Source organism: Micromys minutus (genome assembly GCF_963924665.1).
Source record: "Micromys minutus genome assembly, chromosome: 20".
NCBI lineage: Eukaryota > Metazoa > Chordata > Mammalia > Rodentia > Muridae > Micromys > Micromys minutus.
In genome coordinates, this window is record NC_137955.1 from 5,755,512 (window position 1) to 5,771,353 (window position 15,842).

The 15,842-nt window shown below is 36.5% G+C and overlaps 1 protein-coding gene across 1 annotated transcript in view; it reads left to right on the plus strand.

Annotated features, from left to right (window-relative positions):
- The window catches only part of ADAMTS6 (ADAM metallopeptidase with thrombospondin type 1 motif 6), a gene marked incomplete at both ends in the record, with an annotated part of 264,023 nt that overhangs the window by 119,465 nt on the left and 128,716 nt on the right, over positions 1-15,842 (plus strand). Inside the window, one exon of the mRNA XM_080933513.1 lies at positions 7,716-7,857. Within this exon, the coding sequence (XP_080789639.1) occupies positions 7,716-7,857 (142 nt within the window). The remainder of the gene's footprint in view (positions 1-7,715; positions 7,858-15,842) is intronic.

Sequence of the window (15,842 nt, forward strand, 5' to 3'; positions counted from 1 at the left end):
TTAAAATTCTAATCTCTATCAACATAAAGATACGTTGTGCAACATGCTCATGCTTTGTTGTGTATTTTCAATGGCAGTCCTCTTGACTTTTAAAATTACAAGTTTTCCCCTCTGTATTCTCTTCTTGTCCCATTGGCAATTAGATACCTCTTTAGCTAGTACCAGCTCTGTATAGAAAAGCAAAGAGTATAACCTAATAAATTACATTTAATACATTCATACATTTTGTGTGTTTTGTCCTAAAAATCATACAGAAGCATAGATATATGAACTATTGAACTGCTGCCACGTCTTTTGTAGTTGGAACTAGATTATGGCTGTTAGGACACTACAAAAGGGACTGTATAGATTACTAGTAATATACAGTGAAATGACCACTGATTTGGTAAGAGATATAGAAATATTAATATTTGCATATAGCAGTCCATTGAATTAATAAAAGCAATTAATTCAGAGGCATTATTTAATTTTCATGTTTTTCTGTATTTTGTATATGTAAGCAAAATGAATGTTCACAGGATTCTAATGGGCTCATTTATCTTATATTTTATAACAAGTATTTTCATGAAAATGCCTAAAGTTAAAACCACTAAGAAATGGATAAATGTTAAAAAAAGAAAGAAAGAAAAAAAGAAAGAATAAAAAGAAAGAAAAAGACTTGAGAAAAATCAGGTCTTCCTCTCTAATCATAAACTAAGTAACCAAATATTATTATAATTTGTTTAAGCAATAAAAGATTTTAAATATTAGCCTCTTTAAAAAGATCACTTCACTGGAACACAAAGATAAAATAGTAATTTTTAAAAGTTCTATTGTTCTATTCCTTACTCAGTGAGCTTAATTATTTTATTAGCAACAACTGATACATCTATATCTGTATCTGTATCTATATTTAAATTAAAAAAATTTTGCACTTTGATAAATGATTAAATTTGCATATGTGTTTTATAGTTGGCACAAAAAGTTCATAGGACTTTTTTTTTTAACTTTTTTTTCTAAGAAAAAGAAACCTTGAAATAATAACTGTTACGGAACCCAGTCAACAACATACATACCTTCCTCAACTGACTGTATAGGACAAGGGTGATGGAGGAATTAACAGTGAGCTCTTATGACTTATAGAAATCCAGTTTTCACTGTTTAACTGGAAAAACAAAAAGACATGGCCTTAAAATGCCACTAGAATCTTTCCTGTCATTCTGCAACACTAGGTGCTATTGATCAGTCAGGAGATGGTGTTTACCAACTCCCAATATTTTTTTTCAGATTTCTTAAACTCGGTGATTCAGTAAGTGGTTCATGAATCGCCCTGAAGCCGTCCTGATTAAATAATAAAGAACCCATATCCGTTAAAATGGACGTGTTATGCCAGCTTCTGATGTTTTCCGAAGACGGCTTTGCAGGTAGTGTCTTTCCTATCTGCCTGCGGGACTCCCTTATTTACTTATTTAGAAAATACAAAAGACCAGCCTGGTATGAAGGCTTAACTCATTGACTATGGGCTAGTTTACCAGGCTGTAACTGAGGACATGTTTTCACTCATTCCCCATCACTTAGAAGTAGTTCAGAGAAATTTCATATCCTTTCTAAAAGATATGGGAGCTTTGTGAGTCATCTTTACCCTATTTAAACTTTGTAAAATTGCTTGAACTCTCAGGTAGCTGTTTTATAATTGGTTGCTATTTCAAGTTCTATACAGAATCCATTTCACACAAGGGTGGAAGGTGACTGAATGCATGAGCATCATCGTTAGGACTGAGGGGAACTAGGAAGAGGGTGAGAGAAGTGATGGACAATGGACAAGATGGCCAAAGCATTCACAGCTGCTCCCTAAAAATGGCTTTCGAAGGTTAGCATTACTCCATTAAATAAAAAACATCTTAAGTGGAGCCTCCCTCCTCCCAAAAGAAGTGTAGCATCCAAGAAATAACCTGGCAATTCAGGTTTTCTTCAGTATATGCGGCACATGTTCACACCCTTGCTCTAAACTTGCATTATCTTTGGCAAGGTGTAATTGTAGGTAGAGTAAATATAGAGTAAGTCATTAACAGCACAAAATTTGTATATTTGAAACCTTAAATTAATTATATTCAAATACCCATGATGCACAGTGAATAACAGGAAAAGAGGCTTGACTTTAACTCATATATTGTTTGCACTTTCCTGATTATGTCACTACACTGTTGAAATATTGTTAGTTTTATTAAGAATAATAAAGCTACTTATGAGATGATAGTAGATAAAAGACATTTAACTTGTTTTTAAATGCTATGAATCTGTCACACTTCCCTCATATGTATCAGCACCCCTTTGTGAGAAAACGGGTGGCATTAAATGACACTTGCTGTTGTTAAGGCACAGTAGGATATGTCATACTTAGACAGGTGTCCTTTCGAACTGGTCCACTGTGTTTCATACAATTAAAAAAAAAATGCTTCCTCCTTTACCAGAGGCCGCACTTTCGCCAACAGCCAGCTGAGATCGCTCCCCAAGCTCTGCCATCAACTGCCCTGTCATCTCTTTTTGTCCTGCCAATCTTAGCTCCATGGGGAAAATGCACTAGATCACTTTATTATTTTAAAACTTACTAGATAACACAATTGCTGGACAACCCCCCCCAAAAAAACCTTTAGCCCCAAATTTATTAGCTAACCTATATCAGCCATTTACCAGTGGCAGACACTCATTGTTCTGGTTGTCCTAAGACCTTATATGGTTGTTACATCCTCCTGGATCCAAAGCTTGGTTCAAAGATCTGTTCTCTCTCCCAGTGTCTGCTCTTCCTGCTCCTCCTTGGACCCAGAGGTCCTACCTTAAAAACATGCAACACTACTGTATAAACTGAAGCTCTATTCTTTATATCCTTTTTTAGTAAGAGTAAACTTTCAATCTCAATTAGTAATACGTTTTCATGTGCTCTGGGAACAGCCAGGAAGACATATTGTATAAAGATTTATATGTTAACGGTAGACTGAAATTTGGATCCTGTTCTTGTTTTCAGTGTTAACTTTGGGACTCTGAATAGAGGCTTACTAATTAGAAGTGGGATACATAAAATTACCTTCCCATCATAATGCAATGAGTTTTGGAAATATAAATATAACTTGATTTACTATGACTTTTCATAATCGATGGAGATATATATTCTTAAACTGATATATATTTTGTCCTATCTCAGAAACTTAAATAAAAATAAAATCAGATTTAATAATTATTTATATTTATAACATATTAACTAGGGTTGGGATTTTTGTTAAGAAATATCAACTATTAAAAAGTAATTATAGATTTAATTTTATGCATTCAGATTTACATTGGATAAATACATTTTAATAGTGAGTTATACCCTCTTGTGATCAAATCCTAATCATTTTGTATATTTACTATTAGTAAAAATAAATTTTAAGTTTACTATTAAATAAAGTTTGTTTCCTGAATGGAAACACTTTATGTGACCCCTTCCCCCAGGTAAAAACCATTTATCTTAATAAAGAGTCTCAATAAGAAAATTCCAGAAAATGTATATGAATTTATTGCTACTTTTGTTATTTTGATAGTAGCATGGATTGTAATATGCTTCCATAGCAAGATTTATTGCATCTCAATTAACTAGATTCTAGATTAACCCAGAATTTTTCATAGCTTCTGTTTTGTTATAAGAACATTGTAAAGTGTAATGTTATATAACGTCTTTAAAAAGGAAATTAGAAATCCCAGATGTATTGTTGTATGAACAGGTAAATTATGTTATTCAGTCTTAAATGAAGTATTAAAGAACAACAAAGTACACAGGTTACAAAGAAAGATGTCTCTCACAGCTACAGTACTGAGGAAAGAATCGAAGTTTGAAGGAAAGCCTGTAGAATGACTTCTTCTAAGCAGGAGTCCCCAGATAGGCAGATGGACAGTGAAGAAGCTCAGCTGTTCAGAGGATTCAGAACCCTGGGCATGGACACACACTCCTAGAAGCCCATTACTCAGATGGGTGAGACCAGGACAATCGAGACCACCCTAGTCTACGTTAAGAAGGGTGTCACAAAGAAACAAACAGTATAAAGGTGAAGAATCGTGGTTGTAAATTCCATTTGGGGGAGATAGGAGATCAGCAGGAAAGGATAGGGTACAAAGGCCTGTGCAGAGGGAAGTGAGTAAAAGCAAGCATGGTAGTGTATGAAGACATTGGACTGAAACTTTTTAATTTGTATGATAATTTAAAAATAATATTAAAATGTACAGATCAGGAGACGACTTAGTACAGTGACTCTCAACCTGGGGATTGTGACACCCCTTGGCGGAATCATGTGACTCTTTCACAAGGCTGGCTTATCAGATATCCTGCATATTCAATCTTTACAATATAATTCATAACAGTAGCAATATTACAGTTGTGAAACAACAACGAAATAATTTTATGGTTTTGTGGGTCATCGCAATATGAGGAACTGTATTAAAGGGTTGCAGCATTGGTGGGTAAACTGTTTGGTGTACAAGCATGAGTTCCTAAGTTTGGATCCCAGAACCCATGTCAAGGCCAGGTACATTGGAACACCTGTAGGCACAGAGTGTCTGTTGACCTAGCTGAATCCTAGGGTTTGATGGCTAGTCAGTTTAACTAAAACTGCTGGTCCAGGCTCAGTTAGAGACTGTCTCAACAAGAAAATGGAAACTGAGGAATTGAGGAAGACATCTGACACTAACCTCTGGCCTCCAACAACTGCAAGTGTGAGTCCAGTCTTACACATATTCGCCCATGTGCATACAGCATACTGGGGGGCAGCACAGAGACCACAGTATAAGACCAGAGCTCAAACCTTACCCAAAACATTTAAAAAATTAGAACTTACTCATAGGAAACATTTATTAGAACAGAGTGCTCAAAAATTCTTGGTTAAATACATACATGTGCACATGCACACACACACACACACACACACATTCACAAGTGAGAGGGAGAGAGAGGGAGGAGGAAGAGGGAGGAGAGAGGGAAAGAGGGAGGGAACTCTTCAGATAGAGATAAATCTGCATCTCATAGGTCCATATTCTTTCCCTTCTGTGTCTGTATCTATCCTATTTCATAATGGTAGTTGAAGCATAAAATCCTGAATTACTGTTCTTAAGAGTCAATTAATGACAATTATGCTTTATAGTCTTTTCTTAATTGAAAGTAACACAAAAGGTACCCATAAAACAGTAGACAGATTTGACTAACCCAATACAACAAAACATTTGCAATGCTTAATCTCATTTAACAATTAAAATGTCAAAATTGTCCCATTCCTCAAGTACACTCACTAAAGTTTTGTTGTGTTACAGGTGTTAGGAGAACAGTGCTATCTGTATACACAGAGAGAGCATGTGAGGGGAAAGCCGCTTAATCATCTGCACAGATACATGCTTTATTTCAGGTCATGTGGCTGATAAGCTTTGCTGCTGTGTACAGACGGAGCCAGCACTTCAAAAGGCCATTGTTGACATGCCCAAACACAGGCTCATTTAAATATACACTTGCTTTTCTTTTATTTCACAGAGAGGTTTAATCTCCTGTAAAATGTACTCGACCCAGAGAACTGGTCTTGTTTAGCTATTTAGTTAGCTATTAATACAGAAGATATAGTTTCCCCTAGAGAACTGACACATGCTCTGAGGACCAGCTCTCAAGCATTTCGCCTTCACTCCCTCTCAGCTGTGCCTGGCACTGTTGTCTCCGCAGGCCTGACAGTTCTCACCTGATGCAATTTTTTAAGAAGCATGTGAACATCGGTGAAAAGATCAGTACACCTCGAACAAGAACATTAAATGAAGTATTATTTTTGCTTCTTCCTATATTAAGTCAGTTTTCCCTTCAGGAAAGAGTTACTTCCTCTATCTCACTACCTTTAAATTTTCTTCTGAGCTCCATGTACTTCTGCTTCTGAAATGTTTACTTTACTTTTCTGTATTTCTGAAAGTTATTGTATATAATATTTGTAATGGATTCTATCCTTGCTTCAGATAGGTAATTATGTCCTATATTTTTTGTTGTGCTACAGATAAATATTAATTAATCTTCAGGTCTTTATGTAAATTATCCAGTATATATTTTTTCTGTTTATTTATAGTAGTGTTTACTTATTTTTATTATATACACAATTGTTTTCATAAATACATTTATAGTTTTATTATAAATCAAGATGGAACTTATATTTTGGAAAAATTAATTCTTTAATTCAGTCTTTCCACAAATATTCTCTATTATCAAAATGATCATTTATTTTACTATTGTGCTATCAAATATGACTCCCCCTTGTCACTGACTTTAATATATTTTTTAAATGACTAATTGGGTCTTACTTGACTAAAGTTTATAAATCATATTACTAAAGGTGCTATTTTTAAAATTCATCTACCAATAAATGTGCTTGCTGAGGCTGTGACAGTTTCTAAACTTAAAACAGAAAGGAACAAGTTCTGGGTGGTGCAGTCCTTGAACAGTGCTCTTTACAAGGGCGAAGCCTGTCTGCATTCTGCAGTATTAGGTCCTATCTTCATTCTGCTTAAAACCTAGCACCGGGAGCATAAAGCGGAGAAGACAATCTTGTATCTTTTTGGTCTGGGTCTCCTAAAGAAGAATACATTTCAGGTTTTAAAAATACAAATTTGCCGCTGTGAAAATACACTGTTATGTAACAAGGTAACTTCTATATTTTAGAAGTATAAAAACTTGCAGGTGAATTTGAAACTCATTGTTTTGTATGATTTTTCCTATTTGTAAATGAAATTTTGTGCTGTCCTAAATAACAGTTGAGGAACTTCAACTTGTGAAGTTATTTTCCTTTGGCAAAGTGTATGGAAAAGATTTGGGGAAAAAAGCAAAAGTGCTGGCACAATGGACAGGAATGTTGGAAAAAATTTTAAGTGTTGGCATAGGAATTCTTTAAAAATTCTAACTCACATGGGAAATGAAAGTCAAAAAGCATCTGTCCTGTTTTATGCACACTGAATAAATAAAAATGAACAATTATATTTAGCAAAGCACTTTAAACTAAGGTTTTCTGTCTGGCTTTTGGCAACCTTTCTGTTATTTGTCCCACTGCTTTAAAATGCTATGCTTTAGTGAAGGCAAACTTTGTAAGGCAGAGATTATGTAGAAAGGACACTCCCTTTTCTAGTTCTTATGGACCTAAATGACATAGAAATCTCTGAAAGACTAAATATTTCTAGTGTTTGTGAGCAAGAACTTTGGACCTTAGCTGTCAGTTAGCCCATTAACTAGCGACGTGTTTCACTGTGGCACCTGTGTTCTATCTAAGGGGAAAGTATATAAGTTAAGTCTGTAGGATTACAGCTATAATTATTTTTGCTTAATTTTCCACAATTCATGTTTTTAATTTTACTACCAGATGTGGTTGTATTTTCAAAGAAAACAAACAAGAAACTTGGGGAAATATGAGATTCTGTTTTGGTTGTGTTAGCACTAGTTTAAACCAGTGTTTTAAGGGCCAACATGGCATTTTCAGATTGTTGTCTGAGATGCTTCCATTGTATTCTGGAACTGGAGGAAAAGAATGTGGAGCTGTCCAGTGAAATGACTCTATTTTGCTATATAATTATTTGTAGACTATATTGTTGTTCATGCATCAAATTACTAAACCACAGCTATCAACACATGGTTTCATAATTTTGAATGTAATAGTATACAGAATACCTAATTTCCTGTGATGCTTTATATTGAACAGTTCAGGCCGTGGTACTTGCCTTGATAATGAACCTCCAAAGCGTGACTTTCTTTATCCAGCTGTGGCCCCAGGTCAGGTGTATGATGCTGATGAACAATGTCGTTTCCAGTATGGAGCAACATCTCGCCAATGCAAATATGGGGTAAGAGGTCTTAATCCTTATGCTCAGCCGATAAAGATTCTTGTATAACACATGTTTGGGTGGAATAATTTGCCTTTGAAGCACTATTAATTTACATAATACTTTTGACACTGATTTTTCTGAAATCATATTATAATTTCTATTTTTAAATATTTGAATAATAAACATGAATAAATTAACATGATTCATAATATTTTGTTAAGGAAACAAACAGAATTTTAGAAAATTATAATTCTTTTTTTTTAATTTTGAGCTTATGATGTCAATTTTACTTTGTCTTTTAAAATATTTTAGTTTCAAGAAACCTCTCTACTTTCTCTTTCTGGCATCCTTATAACTGTGCTAAAGGGAATTTTTACTGGCTTCTTGCCTTTACCTAAATTCACTCTAGCTAGAACTGAGTCATTTCAGGTTGCTTCACCTGCTGTCTAATTCCCAATACAACAACCAAGAAGGAACAAGATGACATTATTCCAAAACTGAAAAAACAGGACATAGCCATGGTAAGAAATTGTAGGCATCATGATTTCTTTTAGCGCTAGCTTTAAAAACTTAGAATCCAGAGAATCAAGCAATCCTAGTAAAAATGAGGTACAGAGCTAAACAAAGAATTTTCAACTGAGGAATACCAAATGGCTAAGAAGCACCTAAAGAAATTCTCAACATCCTTAGTCATCAAGGAAATGCAAATCAAAACAACCCTGAGATTCCACCTCATACCAGTCAGAATGGCTAAGATCAAAAACTCAGATGACAGCAGATGCTGTGAGGATGTGGAGAAAGAGGAACATTCTTCCATTGTTGGTGGGGTTGTAAACTGGTACAACCACTCTGGAAATCAGTCTGGCGGTTCCTCAGAAAATTGGACATTGTACTACCTGAGGACCCAGCTATTTCACTCCTGTCCATATACCCAAAAGACGCTCCAATATATAACAAAACCACATGCTCCACCATGTTCATAGCAGCCATATAATAGCCAGAAGCTGGAAAGAACTCAGATGTCCTTCAACAGAGGAATGGATACAAAATTGTGGCACATTTACATAATGGAGTACTACTCAGCTATCAGAAACAATGGCTTTATGAAATTCCTAGGCAAATTGATGGAACTAGAAGCTATCACCCCGAGTGAGGTAACACAGTCACAAAAGAACACACATACTATCCACTCAATGATAAAAAAGTTCTAAATACCCAAGAAACAATTCACAGACTTTATGAAGCTCAAAAAGAAGGAAGACCAGAATGTGGATGCCTCAGTCCTTCTTGGACAGGAGAACAAAGCACAAATGGGAGGAAATACAGGGACAAACAGAGGAGCAGGAATTGAAGAAAAGTTCATTCAGAGACTGTCTCAAATGGGGATCTACCCCATATGAAACCACCAAACCTACGAACTATTGCTGATGCCAAGAAGTGCTTACTGGTCGGAGCTAGATATGGATGCCTGCTCAGAGGCTCTGCCAGAATCATTCAGATAAAGCTGAGGATGCTTGCAGCTCACCATCAGACTGAAAAAGGGGTCCCCAATGAAAAGCCAGAGAAAGAACTGAGGGAGCTGAAAGCAACCTCATGGGAAGAACAACATTATCAACCAACTCAACCCTCCAGAACTCCCATGGACTAAAACAACAACTATTGAGCACACGTGGAGAGACACATGGCTCAAGTTTCATATGTTGCAGAGAATAGCATTGTCTGGCATCAATGGGAAAAGAGGCCTTTGGTCCAGTGAAGGCGTGTTCTCCCAGTGTAGGGGAGTGCCAAGTTGCTCAGGTGGGAGAGGGTGATTGGGAGAGGGAGCACCTTCATGGAAGCAAGCAGAGAGGGAGGGGGATGGAAGGTGGGAAGGAGAACACATTTGAAATGTAAATACAGAGAATATCCAACAAAAACAAAAAAGAAAAAACTCACAGTACCATATTATAAATAGTTAAATTCTTTTTATAATTTTATAAATATTTTGGTGTCTAATATAGGAATGTGTGTAATGAGAAAATAGAATTCTAAAATATCAGTCTGTTTGCCAAAAATAATCTAGGCTTAAAAATAAAATCTTAAGGCTTGGTTCTCATTCTGTTACATACAGATAGTCTGAGTTCTTGAAGAAGGATAACAATACAAAGAATTAGGTTTTACCATAGTCACTATTACACTATATACCATGCATGTTACCAGTTTTTCCTCTTGGGTATAGAACAACAGAAGGCAATTAAAAAATTCTTGGGTGAGAAATATATTGTTATTCTTGGTAAACTTTGGCAGTGCTTTAAAGATTGTATGTGATTATCTAGGAATGTTGAGCCACATGTGAAACTTGGATTTTTTTTCAAGTTTGCTTAGAGTCTTAGTTTTGAGTGAATCTAGTTTTTTTTAATCTTAAGTTCTCTCTCTCTCTCTCTCTCTCTCTCTCTCTCTCTCTCTCTCTCTCTCTCTCTCTCCCTCCCTCCCTCCCTCCCTCCCTCCCTCCCTCCCTCCCTCCCTCCCTCTCTCTCTCTCTCTCTCTCTCTCTCTCTCTCTCTCTCTCGTAAAATATAATCACAGTGATCCAATGCACTGCACCTTCCATCACAGTGGCTTTCCCCTCTGTCAGCAAGGGAGTCTACACCTTAGCTAATTTTTTATTTTGAGACCATGTTTGAACTCCATATGTAAGCTTCTACTGTGGATTATTATTATCATTACCATTATTACATTTATGAATTTTATGAATGTAAGCTTTTTTTAACTTTATTTTAAAAAACAAAGATAAATATACAGATTTAAGCATTTTTGCATAAATGTGTATACAAATACATTTTTATAAGGTAATTAAGTATTCGTGGGTACATATACATACACATATGTATATATGTAACAATAATATAGGAAAAGAGGTTATTAATTTGAGAAGATAGGAGAGAAACTGGGAGGGGCTGTAGGAAGGAAAGGGAGATGTGATACAGATCTATTTTAATTAAAATATATTCTTTTTATTTCTTTTTTCTTGAACTTCACACAGTCTGTGGGTTGTTTCTGGGATGTTCAGCGCTTTCTGGGGTTAGTATCCCATTATCAGTGACAGCATATTATGTCTGTTCTTTTGTGACTGGGTTATCTCACTCAGGGTGATATTCTCTAGATGCATCCATTGTCTTAAGAATTTCGTTAGGCCATTGTTTCTGATAGCTGAGTAGTACTCCATTGTGTAAATGTAAATTTTTATATCTATTCATCTACTGAAGGACATCTGGGTTCTTTCCAGCTTCTGGCTATTATAAATAGAACATTGTGGTGCATGTATCTTTGTTGTATGTTGGAGCATCTCTGGGGTAAATGCCCAGAGGTGGAATAACTGGGTCTTGAGGTAGTACTATGTCCATTTTTCTGAGGAACCGCCAGACTGATTTCCGGAGTGGTTGTATTAGTTTACAACCCCACCAGCAGTGGAGAAGTGTTCCTCTTTCTATTGTCATCTGAGTTTTGGATCTTGGCCAATCTGACTGGTGTGAGGTGGAATCTCGGGGTTGTTTTGATTTGCATTTCCCTGATGGCTAAGGATGTTGAGCACTTCCTTAGATGTTTCTCAGCCATTCGATATTCCTCGATTGAGAACTTTTTGTTTAAGTCTGTACTCCATTTTTTAATAGGGTTGTTTGATTCTCTGGTATCTTGCTTTTTGAGTTCTTTGTATACCTTGGATATTAGGCCTCTATCTGATGTGGGGTTGGTAAATATCTTTTCCCACTCTCTTGGCTGCTGTTTTGTTTTCATGATAGTGTCTTTAGCCTTACAGAAACTTTGCAATCTCATTGGATTTAAGCTTTTTTAATGAAAAAAATAATTTAAAGTTAAGTTGAATCTTCTCAATCTGGAAATCTTACTTGTTTTTTTATAGTACTAATTTTACAAAATAGTACTAATTTTGAAACTATTTTCTGCTTTTTGATTTTTTTGTGTTATGCTCATGCACATTTCTGCAGCAGAAATAAAATCAGAAAGCATTTATATTTCTCATGGATTTTTTGTTTTGTTTTGCAGCAAAATTCTGGTTTTACTAGATACATGTACTATATGAAATTCTTACATTCTTTTTATGTTCTATTACAAGTTTTCAGTTAGGGTTCTTTATCTCTGATAGATTCTTTAAAATTCCTTTCACCCATTGAACTTGTATCTAAAGAATTAGCTTCACATAATTATTATACCCAGCATACACTGCTTTTTATCTTACATCTCCCTAATGTTTTTAACAACTCCAAATACTGCTCTGGAAATCATTCAGTCTTTGAATATAGGAGTTCAGTTAAGGAAGCAAGTTGTGCTCCATGGATTAGCTGTAGGGAAAGGCAAACCTGAGTGCAGCATGGTAAGGTGAGCCCTGAACACTCTGACATCTGACTAAAACAGTTGTCTTGAAATGGTCCCTAAATTGAAAGCTAATGACTTCAGGGAAAACTAAACACTTATAGAATGAACCATACTTCTAAGGGCTAGATTTTTGCATTCCTTTTACCTTTGCCTTTATGTAGTAGTCTAGAGCTTACCAATGTCCAGATCCATGGTTTTAGTGAATTCTAGTATATGCATTCAGTTATATGCATGGTAATCACAGTTGGGTATTTTTATTTGGTTCACAGTTTTGCAGTTTTCATTCCATAAGGTCTACTTTTGTTTTCAAACTATTCATAACTTTTACCAGGATAAAATGGATGATAAATTTAAATACAAAGAACAGAATATCATAGTAGAATATATTTGCATAATGTAGTCGGTAAGTAATGTGTAGTGATATTTAACTGATATGTAGTGCCTTTTTCTGAGATACTGCACACTCCGTTGATGTACCATGCATGATTTGTGCACTCCAAGATTAAAAACACATAAAGCTTTGAGTCTGTCATGTCTGCTTCATCTAGGTAGAGTCATTTTGTTAATAAGAAATATTGTAGATGTTTCCTCTCCTTTCCTTTTTTTTTTTTTTTTTTTTGTTGATGATTCCTCAAACATTTTTAATTTCCTTAAAAGTTTATTTACAATGCAGCCGTTGCCCTCCCTTCTGGTTCCCCTTCCCACAGTTCCTTATTCCATTCTTCCTCCCCCCGACTCAGAGAGGATGCTCACCCCACCAGCCCTCTCCCCTCCCTGGGACCTAAAGTCTCTCTCACTGAGGCCAGAACAGGCAGTCCTCTGGTGAATATGTGAGTCAGGGACCTCGGACTAGCCCGTGTATGCTGCTTGGTTGATGGCTTAATGTCACGTGCTCCCAGGAGTCCAGTTAGTTGAGAATGCTGGATTTCCTAGGGGTCCACCTTTTCTTCTGCTTCCTCCGCCTTTCATTCTACCATCGGGGTCCTTGACTTCTGTCAAATGGTTGAGTGTGAGTATCAGGTACGCGTTGGGCCTAGTCATGCTAGGATCCTGTCTGTAAGCACATCATAGCATCACTAATAGTGTCAGACCTTGGTGTCTCCTCATGAAGTGGAGCCCCAGTTCGATGGTGACTCCTAGAAAGCTCTGTAGAATCTCAAACCATTTTTAAAAGGTTTATTTTATTTTATTTCAATTTTATTGGATATTTCCTGGATTTACATTTCAAATGCTATACCCTGGCCCCACTCCCTTCCCTCCTCCCAGTCAACTTGCTTCTATGAAGGTGCTCCTTCTCCCATTCACCCTCAAATGCCTTGGCTGGTTGATGATGTTCTTCCCATGAGGTTGCAAACTTTCAGCACTTTCAGTCCTTTCTCTAGCTCTTTCATTGGGTTCCAGTGTTCAGTCTGATGTTTAGCTGTAAGCATCCTCATCTGTATCTATATGACTCTGGGAGAGCATCTGAGGAGCCATCAATATCTGGTTCCTTTCAGTAAGCACTTCTTGACATCAGCAATAGTACTTGGGTTTGTGGCTGCATAGGGGTTGATTCTCCAGGTGAGGCAGCCTCTGTGGATCTTTTCTTCAATCCCTGATCCACTATTGGACCTTGTATTTCCTCCCCTGTTTTGTTCTTCCTTCTAAGAAAGACTGACACATCCACATTCTGGTCTTTTTTCTTTTTGAGCTTCATAAGTTCTGTGCATGTTTTCTTGGGTATTCTGAGCTTTTTGGGGGGCTGGGGAAACTAGATCCGCTTATAAGTGAATATATACCATGACTGCTCTTTTGTGACTATGTTACATCACTTAGGATGATAGTTCCTTCCATTTGACTAGAAATTTCATGAACTCATTTTTAATACCTGAGTAGTACTCCACTGTGTAAATGTACCACACTTTCTGTATCCATTCCTCTGTTGAAGGACATTTGGGTTCTTTCCAGCTTCTGGCTATTATAAATAAGGCTGCTATGAACATTGTTGAGCATGTGTCCTTGTTATATGTTGGAGCATCTTTTGGGTATATTCCTAGAAGTCGAATAGCTGGGACTATAGGTAGTGCTATGTCTAATTTTCTGAGAAACCGCCACACTAATTTCCAGAGTGGTTGAACCAGTTTACAACCCCACCAAGAGTGGAGGAGTGTTCCTCTTTTTCCACATCCTTGCCAGCATGTGTTCTCACCTGTGTTTTTGGTCTTAGCCATTCTGATGGGTGTGAGGTGGAATCACAGGGTTGTTTTGATTTGCATTTCCCTGATGACTAGGGATGTTGAGCATTTCCTTAGGAGCCTCTCAGCCATTCCGTATTCCTCAGTTGAGAAGTATCTGTGTAAACTTTGTACCCCATTTTTTTTAAACGACTTTATTTTACAAAACAAAGATAAATGTACAGATTTTAAACATTTTTTGCTTAAAATTATACTTTTTTGTCAGTACTGTTTTTTCAGACATTAAAATAATTTTTACATAAAACCATGGGAATATATTTTTTAGTCAGTACTTGATTTTTTTCAAGGGCCCGACAGTACGCATTGAAAACCCAATAGTTACAATAAGCATAAAGTACATGCAAAACAAAATGCAGCATGGAAATAGTCAGAGTTTTCTTGTTTGTAAATATATATATTTTTTTGTTTTCTTTATTTCTTGGACTTCATACAGTCTGTGAGTTGTTTCTGAAGGAGTGCAAGCCTCTGGGGTTAGCATCCCACTATCAGTGACTGCATATTATGTCTGTTCTTTTGTGACTGGGTTATCTCACTCAGGATGATATTCTCTAGATGCAGCCATTTTCTTAAGAATTTGGTTAAGTCATTGTTTCTGGTGGCTGAGTAGTATTCCATTGTGTATATGTACCACAAATTTTATATCCATTCATCTTCTGAAGGACATCTGGGTTCCTTCCAGCTTCTGGCTATTATAAATAGAGCCGCTATGAACATTGTGGTGCATATATCTTTGTTGTGTATTAAAGTGTCTCTGGGGTATATGCCCAGAAGTGGAATAGCTGGGTTTTCAGGTAGTACTATATCCAATTTTCTGAGGTATCGCCAGACAGATTTCCAGAGTGGTTGTATTAGCTTGCAGCCTCGCCAGCATCTGCTGTCATCTGAGTTTTGGATCTTGGCCAATCTGACTGGTGTGAGGTGGAATCTCAGGGTTGTTTTGATTTGCATTTCCCTGATGGCTAAGGATGTCCAGCACTTCCTCAGATGTTTCTCGGCCATTCGGTGTTCCTCAACTGAAAACGTTTTGTTTAGCTCTGTACCCCATTTTTAATAGGGTTATTTGATTCTCTGGTGTCTAGCTTTTTGAGTTCCTTGTACACCTTGGATATTAGGCCTCTATCTGATGTGGTGTTGGTAAAGATCTTTTCCCATTTTGTTGGTTGCTGTTTTGTTTTCTTGACTATGTCCTTAGCCTTACAGAAACTTTGCAATCTCATTAAGTCCCATTTGTTAATCTTTGACCTTAGAGCTTGAGCCATTGGTGTTTTGTTCAGGAAATTTTCTCCTGTACCTATGTGTTCTAAGGTTTTCCCTACTTTCTCATCTAATAGTTTCAGTGTATCTGGTTTAATGTGGAGATCTTTGATCCACTTACACTTGAGCTTTGTACAAGGAGAT